Source organism: Rhinolophus sinicus, linkage group LG02, assembly GCF_036562045.2.
Source record: "Rhinolophus sinicus isolate RSC01 linkage group LG02, ASM3656204v1, whole genome shotgun sequence".
Taxonomy (NCBI): Eukaryota; Metazoa; Chordata; class Mammalia; order Chiroptera; family Rhinolophidae; genus Rhinolophus; species Rhinolophus sinicus.
The window spans coordinates 29,468,135-29,484,111 of record NC_133752.1 but is presented as its reverse complement, the minus strand read 5'-3'; the positions used below and the strand labels follow the sequence as shown (position 1 = coordinate 29,484,111).

General features: G+C 34.8%; 1 protein-coding gene across 1 annotated transcript in view; it reads right to left on the bottom strand.

Moving 5' to 3' along the window:
* The window catches only part of COL25A1 (collagen type XXV alpha 1 chain), a 436,443-nt gene that overhangs the window by 63,836 nt on the left and 356,630 nt on the right, over positions 1-15,977 (bottom strand). Inside the window, exons 15-18 of the mRNA XM_074322592.1 lie at positions 13,879-13,923; positions 7,354-7,386; positions 6,875-6,910; positions 2,173-2,217 (exon numbers count right to left, since the gene is read on the bottom strand). Coding sequence (XP_074178693.1) covers positions 2,173-2,217; positions 6,875-6,910; positions 7,354-7,386; positions 13,879-13,923 — 159 coding nt within the window. The remainder of the gene's footprint in view (positions 1-2,172; positions 2,218-6,874; positions 6,911-7,353; positions 7,387-13,878; positions 13,924-15,977) is intronic.

The window sequence follows — 15,977 nt, the reverse complement described above, 5'->3', positions numbered from 1 at the left end:
TAACTCTACATTTATAAATACCCAATGACTACTAGTGACTATGATATGTTCTTAAAATGTTTCCTTTACAAAATTACTTATTGATACGGAGCATTTACTGCATTATGAGGAAAGCTTATCACTCACATCTTGAACTAGAGCAAGAAGACAAAACTTATTCATCCAAAAATAGAATCCGTGACTTAAATAACATACTAGGTAGTTATCCAACAGTACTTGGCAATTACACAGAAAAGTGAGTGATAAAAAGGTTTTTGTCAATTGATAGCTTCTTGTCGCTATAATCACTAGTCAATGTTAGAAAAGCAAAGGAAAATATCAGCTATGTGATCTCAACAAAATTTGTCTGGCAAAAAATTTGACTATGAGCCTAGGAACAAAAGCATTTACTGGAGGTGGCATATCATCAACATCCTTCCCAACTTGAAAAAGTTCAAAACTTTCAGATTAGTCCACAGAAAACTAGAAAAATGACCTGGGATATTTTTCATGGTGGAGGACACAAAATAACTTAAAGGTAATGATACAGAATAGTAGTAATTGAAATTGTTTTTTGTTTGTTTGTGTTAGAGGGGAAAAAACCAAATACCTTTACCCTATATACTATTCTCTCTCAACAAGGAAGTGCACAACGATTTCAGCACAGGACTGAGGTTCCTGTCATGTGACTCGGTGTTGGCAGCACAGCCCTGCTGACCTACAGACAAGTGCTGTAGGAAACCCCCGAGTCCTTCCAAAATGCCCCCCTCCTTTAAAGGCTTTGCCCTTATTTATAATGCTACCACGTTCTTTATAAATCATGATGAATATGACTTTCTTAAATTTATTTTAAAAATCTATGATCCTCTAATCATTTTTTAAAAACTCTTTTTAAAATGTGTGGGAATTACAAAGGAACTGCCATAAATTTACTCTACAGCACGAAATCACATATTGTTTTATTAAATTGTTTTTGCTATATACCAAATAATGTGGAAATAACTTTGACTCTTTAGTAAACTATTGTCATAGGGTGTATTTTTTCACTGAAGAAGCCAAAAACTAAAAATATATTAAAAACACACATCTGAATTTCTACAACACTAATCTGGAACCATCAAACAGAAAGCAGAACCAAAATTTCTGAGTGCCAACCTGGAAGACAGCTTTCATGTCTGATAATTATACCAAAATATGTACATAAAATATTATATATGATACCATATGATGTCTGGGAACTCAATAATTTAACATATTTTTTCTAAAATCATATTATTTCATATAACACACTTCAAATACAACATTCATGAAACACTATATACAACCTTACACTGAAACTAGGAATATTAATTTTAGAATGGTCTAATGTGCAGTTGAGAACAATTCAAAACTCTATAAGGTGAGAATGTAAGGAAAAATCTACTTGCATTATGCTACCCTATCAAAAAATTATGGAATTTAGAAAATAACTTTAAAATAAGAAGCTGATTTTAAAGGAGTAACTACATCTAATGCAGTAGAACTTTTAAGCCTTGTCAGTTGCCATGTGAAAAATTTTAAACAATTTAAAAAATATATTTCTTCACATTTTCAGATGGTTTAAAAACATGTAAAACAATGTTTCAAACTAAGCTTGAAGCAATTATTTCAAGAGATACATAAAAAGTATATAGGTTAAACTAGTTTAGTGAAATGATTTGTACTTCTCTGTGAGAATTATTGACAGGAAGTGGAAACACAAAACATTTGGGGGGGATTATTATAATGGGTGAATCACAAAAACAGCTGCCTAAATGTTAGATTTATGGGGAAGTAAAGACTCTAATTCTGGTCAAAATTTGATAGGCTCTTAAGAATAAAATGTGAAGGTAGACATTCTAGACTTTCAAGAATTCCTATGACTTCAAATGAAGTGGCTTTTACATTTGCTTAATGGCAAATGTACATTTGCTTACATTTGCTTAAGGGGCATAGTAGGGCATTTGCTTAAATAGCAGAATATACAGTCCAGATAGCAATGGAAAACTTTAGAAATACCTGTGCTTAATTTTTAATTCAAATATTTAATTGGTTGAGATGGTTGGTGAGTATTTAAAGAACAGCACTATATGTTTTTTTCTCTATTTTCCTCCAACTTTCGTGACTCTCACAGTTGCAGTTCTATGAAACCAAGACTGTCCGTGCAGTATTTACCTTTATCCCCGGAAGTCCAGGAAGCCCAGGAAGCCCTGGTTCACCCTACATAGGAAAATCACACAGGATTACAGAACAATATCCACTCAGTCAGTCCCTGGAGAAAAGCATGGCAAATGTTCCTAGCTGAATACTTGCCACCTATCTATATATACATGGTCTCTTTTCAAGAAGTTTGGTGAAATTATACAGTTCAGTCAACTCTTGATTCAGGGATTGGCTGACCATTTCTGCAGATTTTTCAGGGATTTTTCCCTTTTCCTGCCACTTCATGGCTCACTGGCATCTCTACCAGAAGGCAAGGAAGAGAAGTAAAAGGAGAAGAAACTCCCATGTTTTATTACTTCCTGGTAAATGATTTGTTGGGGAGGCGGAAGCTCTTTGCTGAAATGAGGATTATGCATGTATCTAACTAATACCTCCTAGTTCAGTGCTCTCTTACCTCAGATAATCAAGAGTTGGCTGTATGAACAGATGGTTACATCAAAACAATATACATTAAAAGTCTTGCTCACTTAAAAGTATAGTAAGATTTCTTTTCCATTCCTGAATGATGAGAAGATAAATGCATGGTTAATATTATACTTAACTCCAGCCCATATTTCTGACAATTGCTGAGTCTGGGTAACCCGGGTTAGCAATTTAGGGCTAATGGTACCATGCAGCTGTTCCTGAATACAGGTTTGAGATTAAGTGGTACATTTTGGGTGAGCACGCTGGAGTCACAATAAACCTTCTCATTTTCACAGAATGGTCCACGTTATTTTAAGTACAAAGTATAGTGACAAGAGGTTACATTACTTAGAAAATCTCCCAAATTCCACTAAAGAAACATAATGGAATTGCTGGAGAAAATGAAAGCCCATCCTGTGTTTGACTGAGGTGACTATTTGTGGAAATAACATTTGAAGGTAAAAGGGTCACACATTTTCATGATGGTCAATCAGTGGGATGACAGCTATCCTAAAAGAGATAAGAGCATCAAACTAACCATTAAAGTAGTAGAGGGAGGCACTTCTTTTAATCTAAATGCTTTAACAACCCTCATTCCAGAGAAAACCTACTAAGAACAATCAGACACTTCATATTTAGTATTATTACTTTCAAATTATGAAGTCATAACTTGCTCTGGTAATATCACAAAATGAGCTCATATACTGTTTATTAAGCTGTATGGATAGACATAAAAAGGACAATGACTTCCTTGATGGTTTAGGGCAAAGGTGCTTCAGGAATGCAAAAGAAAAGCTATTCTGTCTGAAATGACAAATGAAAGTTTGCACTGTGAACAATAACACTGCGATGAGATTAAGCCAGAGAAGAAAGGATGGATATGAACAATGTGATATTCCATTCAAAGAATATATGTCCACGTAGATTAAACTTTGTACAGACACAACATTATACGTTTTATTTTACTTTTTCTTCCTCTTTCATTCTTCAATCAATACATTTAGGAAAATTTAGGGAAAAGGGTTTGTATCCATATTTTACTGAAGATTCTTTTACTTTTTTAAAAAAAGTATAAGGCCTTGAAAAATACTAAATTGCAGTAGAGTATGCAATACGCACAAGTAAACATATTGGTGATAAATCTATTGTTTTGTATTGTTTTATAAAAGTCCCCTAAAACTCAGGACATCCTATTTGAAACATGTGTGGAAATGTATAGGTTGTAACACCATTTCCCAGCAGGAGTTCTCACTACACCCTTTCCTCTCACAAAATTGAAAGGATCATATGACCAATTTGAAGAAAGGTATTTATATACACATGCATACATAGACACGCTCCCATGTTTTCTAACAATGAGAAAGATGTATAGGATATTATGTAATATTTTATAATGCAGACTGACTACTTACAGAGACTTTGAGCATTAAGCTGTTCCCTATATCATATGTATGTGTATATATGTATGTATGTATGTATGTATGTATGTATGTATGTATAGAGGTTATAAATGTACTTACTAATGAACAAATGTTTCAGGAATTATTATTTAATACTCTTGTATTTTTATAAATTTGACCTTTCCAAATTTATGTTTACTTAAAAGTTGACATAATGAAAAATTATAAAATATTTAATGTTACCCTTTGTGGAACATCTCTTAATATTTTTAGGAAGACATTTCTTCCTATATAAATTTTCTATCTTTATACCATGAAGGCTTAGCTTTTAATTAAGAGATGGTTATTTAATTTCTCCATTCTTCCTGTCCCTTCACTCAGGAACTTCTCTGAGTTGAGTTCTTGGTTATACACAGCCCAAGGTCAGATCTGGGTCATAACTAAGATTGTTTTGGTATTCCATTTGGAGAATACTTGTCCAAGAAGATTAAACTTCATGCAGATATATTATCCTTCTGCTTTTCTTTCCCTTTCACTCTTTATTCTCCATTATAGGAGATCCTTGTCTGCTGTCAAAGTTGGAACCTGCTTCCCTGCAATGTCCATGTGTGACAGACTTCAAGATATAATTAAACTGTGAGGGTCCCTTCCACTATTTTGAAATATCCCTTCGAAATTTAAAAAAATAAGGTAAGGATTATGTGGTGAAACATAATACCTGTTTTATAAATCTACACACTCACTTTACAAACATATAAACGCACTAACTCATGTATCAATCATACACATTGTTGTTGAGTCTGTAAAAGGAAAAAAAAAACCTATAGTGAAATCATTCCTACATTCTGAACGTTAGTCTAAAGAACAAACTTTCCTATTGCAAAATACCAGACAGTGGAAAGCTAATCAAAGGGCTTTTCCTTCTGTCATGATATCCTCTACTTTTCTGGGAATGTCCCTAATGCAGGAGCTTAAGTATCAATGAACCCACAACATAGTTTTGCAGCGGTGAGAAAAATACCACAGAAGACCTCTTGAATTGATTCTATACTCACTTCTGTTTGTCATTTTCTAATCTAAGTAAGCAGCAAGCATGGAAATACTCTACTTTTAAATCAATGCTTGGGTAAGTATTGCCAAATCCAGATATTAGACAAAGGAAGTCATAAATATTGTGGGAAAGTGAGATTGCGTCAAAGGGTAGAATCTGGCCTCAATATTAATGAAAAAGATGCTGCTCATTTCAGGGCACATGTTCATTCAGATTGGTTGTAAGCTTCTCTCAATATAATTTAAAACAGGTGTTTAATGAAATACAAAAGAAATTCAATGTTTCCATATGTAAACCTATAAACTTCCAGAAATGAATCTAAACTGTATTTCTAAATAATCACAAGGCAATGTTTTATTAAGCGATTGAAAATCAATTTGGATCTTCCACTCTGAAAACAGTGGAACCTATATGAGATTTTGGCAGATTTGTTTTGTTTTTTAAAAAGGATGTAACAGTCTTGCAAACATTTCTTTTAGCACAGAATTGAAGAGCAGTTTAAATTTAGCCTTTAATTTTTAAAAACTAAGAGACCTAAAATTAGACCATGTGAGAAGATTAATTGCTTTTTCAAACCAAAGCAGCCAATGGATCTGTGACGATATCACTAATTTTAAGTTTCTCAAATAAAGAATCAGTAGGAAATCTTAGGAATTGAATAGCAAAATTTTCAGAGTTTTGCTGGGCTCTTTGGAAACGTCTCAACTTTACCAGAAACTGTGCTTCATGAATCATTACTACTCTTAGATTCTTAGTTTCAAGAGCAAAATCTAATTTTAAATTAGAGAAACATTGAGAGACGGTGAAAGACTGTCTCAAAAACCACTTTAATCCAAAGTGTTTAAAACAAAGCAATGATCCTCTCAGATTTCAAGAATATAGAAACTTTATTTTATTATGTTTTAAGGTTCCAAACTAACACGAGGGAATTTATTCTCTTTCCCTTTACACTAATGAGGTAAATTCTGTTTCTATTCATGTTGTTTTTTCTTTTTCTACAACATCAGCTAGACAAAGGCAGACTCATGATCTTCAGAGATTTAACCTAATATGGAGTTCCCATTTACTTGTTAGCGATAATACATCTGTTATCTCAAATCTGACTGCACTGGGCATTGATATCCAGATGCTCAGACGATAAACTGCTAACAGTTGTTTCCTGCCTCAGACTGAAATGAGAATATGAATCTAAACATATTCACTGCATGTCCTCTAATTTATCACTGAAGTGAAGCACAAATGATGAAATAAATTAATATGTATCTATAGATTGGTTCAAGTGGTTTGGTTAGTGTCTCTAATTAAATTTCACTTTATGAACAAACCTCTTTGTATGACATTCAGTGCAGATAGATGTTATTCACATAAAAAATCATCAGTTAGGGAAGTATTTGAAATGAAAGGAATATAATTTTTTAAAAAACTGTACATCATTCCCTACTGGGTCGGTTTAGTAAATATTCATTTCTTCTCATGAAAGATAGAAACAGGTAGAGTATCTCTAAACATGCAAGGTAAGTTGTTGACATTCCAACCCAACTTATCTTTGTTAGTCTCAAACGGGTCAGTACATGCAGACTTTAGTTCCTAAAGCTTTGTTTTACATGTACAGAGTATGTTTTCACTTTTGCCGTGGTCAGCTTCAACCCTTTTAAAATGCAAATCAATAACACTTGGCATGCAAAGCGTAAAAACTACAACACTTTGCAATAATTGTTTTTGTATTCCACAGTGGATAGTAGGTATAAAATGGTGAATACAAGACAGTACAAAGAGCACACCAGAATAGAGATATTACCTTTTGCCCTGGACGACCCGATTCTCCTGGTTCTCCCTGGTCAAAGAAAGCCAAAGATGAAAAGGACAGTCTTACAAGGATTTTTCCAAAACATTAGGCCTCTGGACACTCTCAAAGAGATGGCCCAGCTTCCCGGATCACATACATTTCATTTATTTCATTCTGTTACTCTCTGTGTCACTAGACACAGGAATTTTTTTTTTTTTTTTTTTTTTTTTGCTGTGATTAAAGCTCACATACAAATCCACATTTCCATAAAAACCAATCAATCAGAAAGGCAAGAGAAGGCAAGATGTCTTATTGAAGTCTTTATCAGATTTCCAGCAGATACTCTCTGTTGCATTTGGAAGCTGATTATTGCTGGAGAATAGGCACAGAGTTATAACCATTAAAGGTGTTAAAAGAGAAGAGAAAGCAGAGGCTTATAAAAATCAACACTGTAACTCCTGGGGTACAAACACTTGCAAGGCTATCATTACCTTAATTCCTGCAGCAGATGATCCTGGGTCACCCTAAAATGAAACCCATGAGAGATTATTCCAGAGTCAAGGGAATAGGAAACACACAAACACGCAGAGAGCCATTATCGACAGGGGCACGCTTGACAGGCACCCCATAGCTAATGGGCCTAACCAGGCTCGGTAACACTTCGTATCAATATGTCAGCTGTTAAGATGTCAACAATTTCCAAGATAAACACTGTGCTTTTCTAAAAACATGGGTCTACTTTGCATGCAAAATACATAAGGACTACATTCCTTGAAATAAACAGAAACATATAAATACGGATCTTTCCCTGTACCTAGTGCTAAAATTGTATTTTAAAGCAATAAATTATAATTTGGGGATCTGGAATTTTGGTTTTTACTGTTTCTGGAATTTATTAATGTCAGTGACTACCATTTAGTGGGAGTTCCCTGACCCTTTCAGTCCTCAGAAAGTCAGGGTTCAACAGATGAAGTCAAGGGTTAATGATGTTGAGCTGGAAAAAGCCATGTAGCAGGTCAGACTGTCTTCCTCATGAAGCACTGTCACAGCTATGACCGGCATTTTTTTTTTTTTAGCTTTACACTTATTTCATTGTAACCCAGTCACCGGAAAGTTACAGGATGATGAATGACTTGTGGGTGACAGGGACACATGCAAATCTGAGAGAAAATCTTGATGGAATCTGGTTTTCTAACAGGCACTGTTTTCCATCCGGATTTCATAGAGGGTGACTACATTTTGAGAGCAAATGTGTTACGAATAAGCAGATAGGGACTAATGGAAAAGAATATGGAGGATAGCTGAGAATGCTGCTTATTTCTGAAATGAGGCCAGCAAAGGGTGTACATTTCCAAGCTCCTTCTAGCCTTCTGTCTCATGAACAAGCTATAAGGAAAATAAAGGGAGAAGACTTGGTTGTTTGAGATTGTCAAGAAAATAGAAACAGCCACAAGAAGGAAGGCACATATTGGGATTTTCTCAGCTCTCGTATTGGTGCAAGTGCTCAAGGAGCTCTAGGAGTCTATTTCCTTGTAGATTTGGGAAGCTACTCATCAATCTCTCTTAGAGAGAGAGAGTAAGGCCTCAGGCCTCCGTACACGTGCCCCTCCCTTGATTACTCTCTCCTCTTCCTTCTTCCCATGGCTGGCACCTTCTCTTTCTTTGGGTCTCTGCTCTAGTGGCTTTGCCGCAAATAACCGTTCACCAGCCAACCTAGAAACACCCCTCTTGCACACACATCATACTGTGCAGCATAGCTCACTTAGTAATTATGTTTTCTGCCTATTCATTGTCTGTCCCTCCATTAGACAATCAGATTTAGTGTCTATTTTTATTCAGGGCCTGGCCCATAATATATGCTTGATGATATATATGGTGAATGAACAAATCTCAAAAAGAATGTTTTAAGCAAGTCAGAAGTCCAGAATCAACATGAAAACATCTTTAGAAAGCAAAAATAAGAAAAAAAAGCTTAAAAAGGAGAAGGACATAAATTAGCTTATTAAGGAAACTGATATATATGTAAGATTCTTTGACATCTGTAATTACTAGTTCCCAAGGAAAAATTAAAACATGATGAAATATAAAGAGGAGGACCCCAAATACTGTAGAATGATACTGATTTCTCTTACCAATCATTAACATTCAACTGAGTTCTTCATGGGAAGTGAAATAAATGTGACTAATAAAATAATAGTTATTTCTAATTCTACTAAATCAAGTCTGAAAGCCATCAACGCCAATGAATCAGGTTCACAGTATTTTGCACAATAAGACCTTTGTATTCATAAAAGCAATTTTGACTTGGCTAAGTCCCCTTTTTCATCTAACTTATACATCACAAAACTCCCAGGAGATGAAGCAGATATTACTATTTTCATTTAATAGATGAGGGAATTGCAACAACTAGAGGCTAAGTGAATTTTGGACTTCCTAAATTCTATTGCCATGTTCTTTTTTATTGGACTAAGAAAACAATTATTGGTTTATTTCATTTTGACAACAAGACATAAAGGCTGTAGTAAACTTGTAAATAAAAGGAAGTGCCGTGTATTAATTGTAATTTAAAATGTTTTCTAGTGTTTTAACAGAAAGTTAAATCTGTTTCTAGTGAATATAATCCATTCACTAAGGAGAATAAAGACTAGATTTAGTTCTCATAGAAAGTGGATGGAAAAAAAGGCAATTTTCTGAAAGGCTGATTTATTTGTAGATATTGGAGCAGTTTCATATGATGGACAACTATAAGTGATATTTTAATTCTCTTTTTAAAAAATTAGAACTGTGAAATCTCAAAGATTTTTATAACTTTCAAGTGATAAGGCATCTGCTGGAAGACATTCATAAGTTAAACATTTTAAAGGATAATGCTGCAAATAGTGGAAATGTAACAGTCAGTGTTTATAATCCTCATTCCTCTACCAGTGAAAATGAATACAGTATTAAAGTTGGAAAAAACCCACTGTGCCTTAAGTAAATTCCTAGCTTTATAAATCAGTTGGTTTGAAAATAAAAGTTTTCAAGGGGCAAATCATAAATGGGGGAAATACTTTGAGAAGATACTTGAGGTAAATGAATTTGACTTTGTTATTTATCATTGACGCACACAGAGTTTTGTTTTTGGTTTAATTATTTTCAAACACAAAACTCATTATGTAATTATATATGTGTGTTAATAACGTCTATGTGGCTATATGAAGTGAGTGTGGGCACATTTCTATCATTCAATAATTTGTTTAATAAATATTTATTGAGCACCAATTATATGCCAGCCATGTTTTGGATGCAGAGATGCTAGGAGCTGGGAGACACAGTTGCCATTCCCATCCTTGTCCTGTGCATATGATAATCATTTACTTCTACATGTGTACAAAAATATTACTGATTGAAAGCATGAAAGACACTTTCTTTTCATTAAAAAAAATCTGGGCTATGAAGAGATTCTCATGTTTGGAAAAGTCTGCATCTACACAGAAGACATGATAAGCAAATGAATGGTACAGGAAAAAGTTCTGCCATTAAATGAAAATGAGAAAAAGTTGAAAGTAAAAAAAAAAAAAAAAATAATGGTTGTTCATTCAATAAATATTTATTATCTTCCAACTATGTGCCAGGAACTTGGATTGGTGCTAGAAATTTAACAGTTGGTATCATATAGTTTTGTGTTCATTTGTTTGTTTTTTCTTTTTCAGTGAGCTGGATGCCTAATAAACAAAGGATTACAGATTATAATCGTGATACAGCTATGAAAGGGATCATAAAGAGGGCTGTGGAGCATACAGTAGGTAACCTAACCAATTCAAAGGAGGCTGAAAGGTTTCCCCAGGGAAATGACATAAATTTAGATTTAAGTGGACCGAGGAATAGGATTAGAAGCTGGAGGTGGAGGTGGAGGTGGATAGAGAGCAAGAGTGTTCTAAGCTAAGGGAATCATACGTTGTTAATTTAGCGATGGCTCTGCACTGATTGTGGGCGCGCCCACTGAGATAGCTAGCTCTTCATGGTGATTTTAAGAAAAGAATACAATTTAATTGGTGGTTGCAAATATGGGTGTGGCTTCCGCAAAGGCTCAGAGGATGCAAATCAAAGATGATATAAGGCATAAACCAAGAAGACAGTCTATTTATAGGAATGGAGATGGGGGAGCAGAGAAAATGAAGGCACAGGCAGGTAATAGTGAAGATGCATCTGAATCAACAGATACAATTGTGACTAGAGTGGCATGATCATTCAGTGTGCTGCAAAAACACCTACTTTCAAGCGGGGAATAATAGATAAGAAATCCATTTTTATGTTTGTTGGTGGAATCAACACTCCAAAGAGCAGAACACACCCTTCCATAGTGACTCCACACACAATTGGAATCAGTCTCTGGCAGGTCATTCTTAAAGCTAGAGTGCACTGTACTTGCTAGGCATGGAGAAATCCAGCCTAGTGGTTTTTACAGTTCCACAGTGTTTCCAGATGACCAGTCTGGAAAGGCTTAGATTGCTTTACCATCCAAAGGCACTGAGTTGGATCAAAAGGAAAAAAATCCTATTAAAGTGAATCAGTCACTGACGTAATTTACTACATCAATGGCAGAAAAGAAGCATTTTTTGATTTTACATCTCAAACTTGGTAAATGATGAATGAGTTTCACATACTGAAACCAAGGCCATGAGAAGACTGTTTGCAACATGCTGGAAACAAATTATGTGACAGAAGCAGGAAATGTTTAAAAAAACACATCAAAAATTATATTCCAATTACAGCATTCTCGGGGATGAATGCTACAGGTCAGATTACATATTATACGTTACAGATTCCTATTTACAATTCCCTGTTTAGACCCATTGAAAGTTTATAGAAATGATTTCCGTTTTAACTGAAGCATTTCTTGTACTTAATTTCAGTTGACTAATAAAACTTTTTGATAAAAAAGGAAAACAACCAATCTAGTTGATTTCAATTTCCATGTGGTAAGAAAGCTAACATTTACTGAGAGTTTACTATGTGTGAGTCAGTATGGTAAATGATTTGCATTAATACAAAAATAAGAACAGTATTCCTTTGAGATGAACTTGGTCTTTCAAAGCAAAAAAGTTGCTTTACTATTGGAAAATTAAATTTAAAAAAATCTATGACTAAAGAAACAATTATTGACCTACATTACAAAAATGAAGCTTTAAAAATACATCTTCTGAAGCATAAAATTCTCTACATAAGTTCACATAGGCATAGTTCAGACTTGGCATAAAGTTTTTTCTTACTTGAAGAAACTATTCTCTATTTAGATTTCCTTTCTCTAAGCAGAGGTTGGCAACTATGGTCTGTGGGGCGAAATCACCTACGCACCTGTTTTTGTGTGGCCCAAAAGCTAAGAATGGGTTTTACCTTTTTACATGGTTAAAAAAATACCAAAGGAATAATAATATTTCATGACACATAAAAATTACATGAAATTAAAATTTCAGTATCCAAAAATAAAGTTTTATAGGGCACAGCCACACTCAGTTGTGTACGTACTGTCTACAGGTGCTGTCATGCTGCAATGACAGAGTTGAGCAATTGTGAGAGAGAGCATATGGCACACAAAACCTAAAATATTTATTTTCTGGCCCTTTACAAGAAAAGTGTGTTAACTTATGCTTCTAAGCAAAACAAGAAAGTTAAATATAACACCTACATTTATATATTGGGGGTTTGAAATTTTGACTCTGGGTGTAATCGAGATATATCATTGGTCTCATTAGTATTAAACATATTCATGCTATATTTGATTATAGCACAATACTTAAATTTGACAGGTAAATAGAAGCGATTCTCAATTAGGGGTAATTTTACCCCTCAGGGGACATTTGGCAATATCACGAGATGGGTTTAGTTGTCACAACTCAAGGGTGCTAGTGGCATGGAGTAGACAAAGGCCAGGAATGATGCTAAACATCCAACAGTCCCCACAACAATTGTCTGGTCCTATATATCAATAAGGCTGAGGTTGGGAAACCCTGGTCTACAAGAAACTGAGAGTCTACTCTAATTTCTAGACTGCTCCTTGTATACAAACACAATTGCTACTTGATGATACCAATTCATTCCACCACATACCATATTTATATCAATATTTACAAGAAAGAGAAAGATAAATTTCTCTTTATTTTATAAGTATGTTTTTATAAGTAACCATTATCCATCTGTACAGTAAGAACTTTTAAAATAGAATATTCTTATTCTGAACTATAAGCCTAAATGAATAATTCAATTCTTTTTTTCATTACTCAATTACTTAGCCTGATTTAAATTAAAATCTGACTGACTGTTTTATTTTCAGTTTCTTAAAAGATCTTTTTCTTAATTCTTAACATATAGCACAAGTGAAGTAAAATATCCTTCTGACATCAGATATGTCTGTAAGCATGAATCTAAGCAAAAGCTGTACTGATAGACTGGGGAAAAAAGAGATAGGAAGATGAACCACGAGATTACTGTCATATAAATGATGGTTTAAAAGATAAAAAATAATGACAAAACAAAAGCTGACAAAATATCTGGATATAGCAGATTTCAAGTTGAGGCAAATCTTCAAGGCTGCTCTAATCAAGTGACATTTACTTTCAAACTTTTAAATCTCATCCCAATCCTCTGACATGTTCTCTCCTAAAATTGGGACAAATGGAATCACTTTAGGAACTCTCTTTTTATCTCTGCATATAAAGGAAGTGTCCCACTTATACACGAATAAGAGTTTTTATTATTGAAAGCCATATTACTGTAAGCCTAGCTACACATTTTCTAGAATTTGTGACATATCATTTATGTTTCTAATATTTAAATTTGTAGCTAGGAGCTTGTGGAATAATTACCTTTTATAAATTAAATATTCAAATATTTTCTAAACTTGTAAAATCATCTCTGATCTTGTCATATTAAAATACTACCATTCACTTACTTTTCTCAAAATCTCCTATTTTCATATATACAAAATAATATTTCTGCTCATATACATACTCTTCCATATTTCACAACACTTGTACCTTTTCGCCTGTGTCACCTTTGGGGCCGCTCTCTCCAGCATCTCCCTAAGAGGGGGAAAAGAGCGATAGATGTGAAATATATTGGTGACATTAAGCAAAGAATATTACCCATTATCTTAAGTTTTCTTTCAAAAGCACTACCGGTATATATATATATTAAAATCTATTGTAAGTGTTCTACAGAGCTAACGTACTTTTACCTGAGCAGCTGCCTGATGTCACTGGTCCAAATACATTTTATTACAGTGAACGTGGCTGAACAGTTTTAAACTACTCCATCTTATTGACAGAGAGCAGCAATTTCTCTCATTTCTAACAGCTTATCCTGGCTTTTAAAGCCTCCTTAACGCCATCTCTTTACGCCTCTGCTCAAAGCTCCACTGTCACAGACTTTCTCCTGACCATTCCCTCCATGTGCCATGTGCCTCACCACCTCTGTGTCCTTCCTCAGGCCATTCCTGCCACCTGGACCCCTGCCTCTCCTTTCCCTTCGATCTATATAAATCCTATTATTCTTGTCTTCAAGACCATCTCAAATCTCCAGAGCCTCAAAATGTATGATCTGGTCCTCAAAACCTGTGCCCTGAGTGTTTGATTTATCTGTGCCAGCATGTTGGGCATTTGTGAAATGAATGTTTTATATTTTATTAGAAAACTGCTTTTTTTAACCATAGTAAAACAAATTGGGGAGTTTATGCTTCGTTGGTTATTTTTGAGATTTCCTATGTCTATTCCCTTCCTGACATGTGCTTTCTACCCAGAAAGCGATGCATTAGGGGGAAAAAATCATTTATTACCCATGCTTTGCTTCCTTAAATTCGGAATTCTTTCATTTAAATCTTACAGCATGTTGTGGTAGAAGCATCATGGATTTGAAGCCAGAGAGACCGAGCCCAGCTCCAGCACCTACTGGGCAAAATTCTCTTTGCATCCAATTTCTCACGTGTAAGGGCAAGAACACTTTATGGGGTCCTCAGAGATAAACAATATACTGTGTGTAAGGCAACTAGGACAGTATCCGACACACAAGCTGCTAACGATAGCCAGTAGCAACAGTAATGCACTATTGTTCTTCCATTCCATAAGCTGGCATGCCCTTCTGTCTCGCTTCATTAGAGGTCACTTTTCTATCATTTAAAAATTTCCTTAACGTAAGAGAGAAACGACTGATAATGGTTTCCCTGGGAGAAGGAGGCATGGCAAGGGAGGGAGACATTTACTTATTCCTATTTGCTTTTCTTGTTTCAATAAGCATGAAGCTAACCTGCTCAGGCATTTATCTCTGGTGATGGACAACCCACAGAAGCCTGGGGAGCCTGAACCGCTTTATCTGCTGAATCCCGGAACGGTGCTGGCACTACTCCTTTTCCTTCCTTAATTTCCAAACAAGCGTCATCTGATGACTAATTAATTTTAAGTTAATTACCATGAACTGGTTGGATGCCAAGTAAATGTACTGATAATCTATTTTAAGGGAACTTTGATAGGCAGTCTATTAGCATACTTTTAAAACAGCTGCTTAAAAATCCTTTCATTAAAAAAGCAAAATAAATGAAACAAACTTTCCTATTAGAAAGACTGGCTCAAAGTGGTCATACAATGGAAGGACTGACTGACCTGGTCTTTTGCTTTCCTTCCATTGAAATAAATTTTTTTTCCTTTTTTTTTTTTTACCATGCCAAAAATTACACTTACATTCAAGAAAACTGCTGGGTCTTTAGATGTACTTCTTTTGGGATCAGAGGTGATAATACTGATTTTTCAGAAAGATCGGATCACTTACGAAGAGCATTACATAGTACGGTGGTAGTTTCCTATGCAGATGACACACTGCTCAAACACTATTAAAGTAAATAGTATGGGAACCAAGAACACTAGCACTACAATATGTAGAGGGTCTAAAAATAATCAGGAGAACCCAAAGGTAGTAAGGCAGGATGTCTAGGAGAAATTTAACATATGGCACTCTCCTTCTTTTGTTTCTCTTTTTGGTTTTTATGGAAGTTCTTTGTGGGGCAACTCTGTATATTTGCTGCAGGTAAACATCTGTATTCTTTACTTAGTGACCTAAGTAGCAGTAGAGAGATGTGAATGCTTAG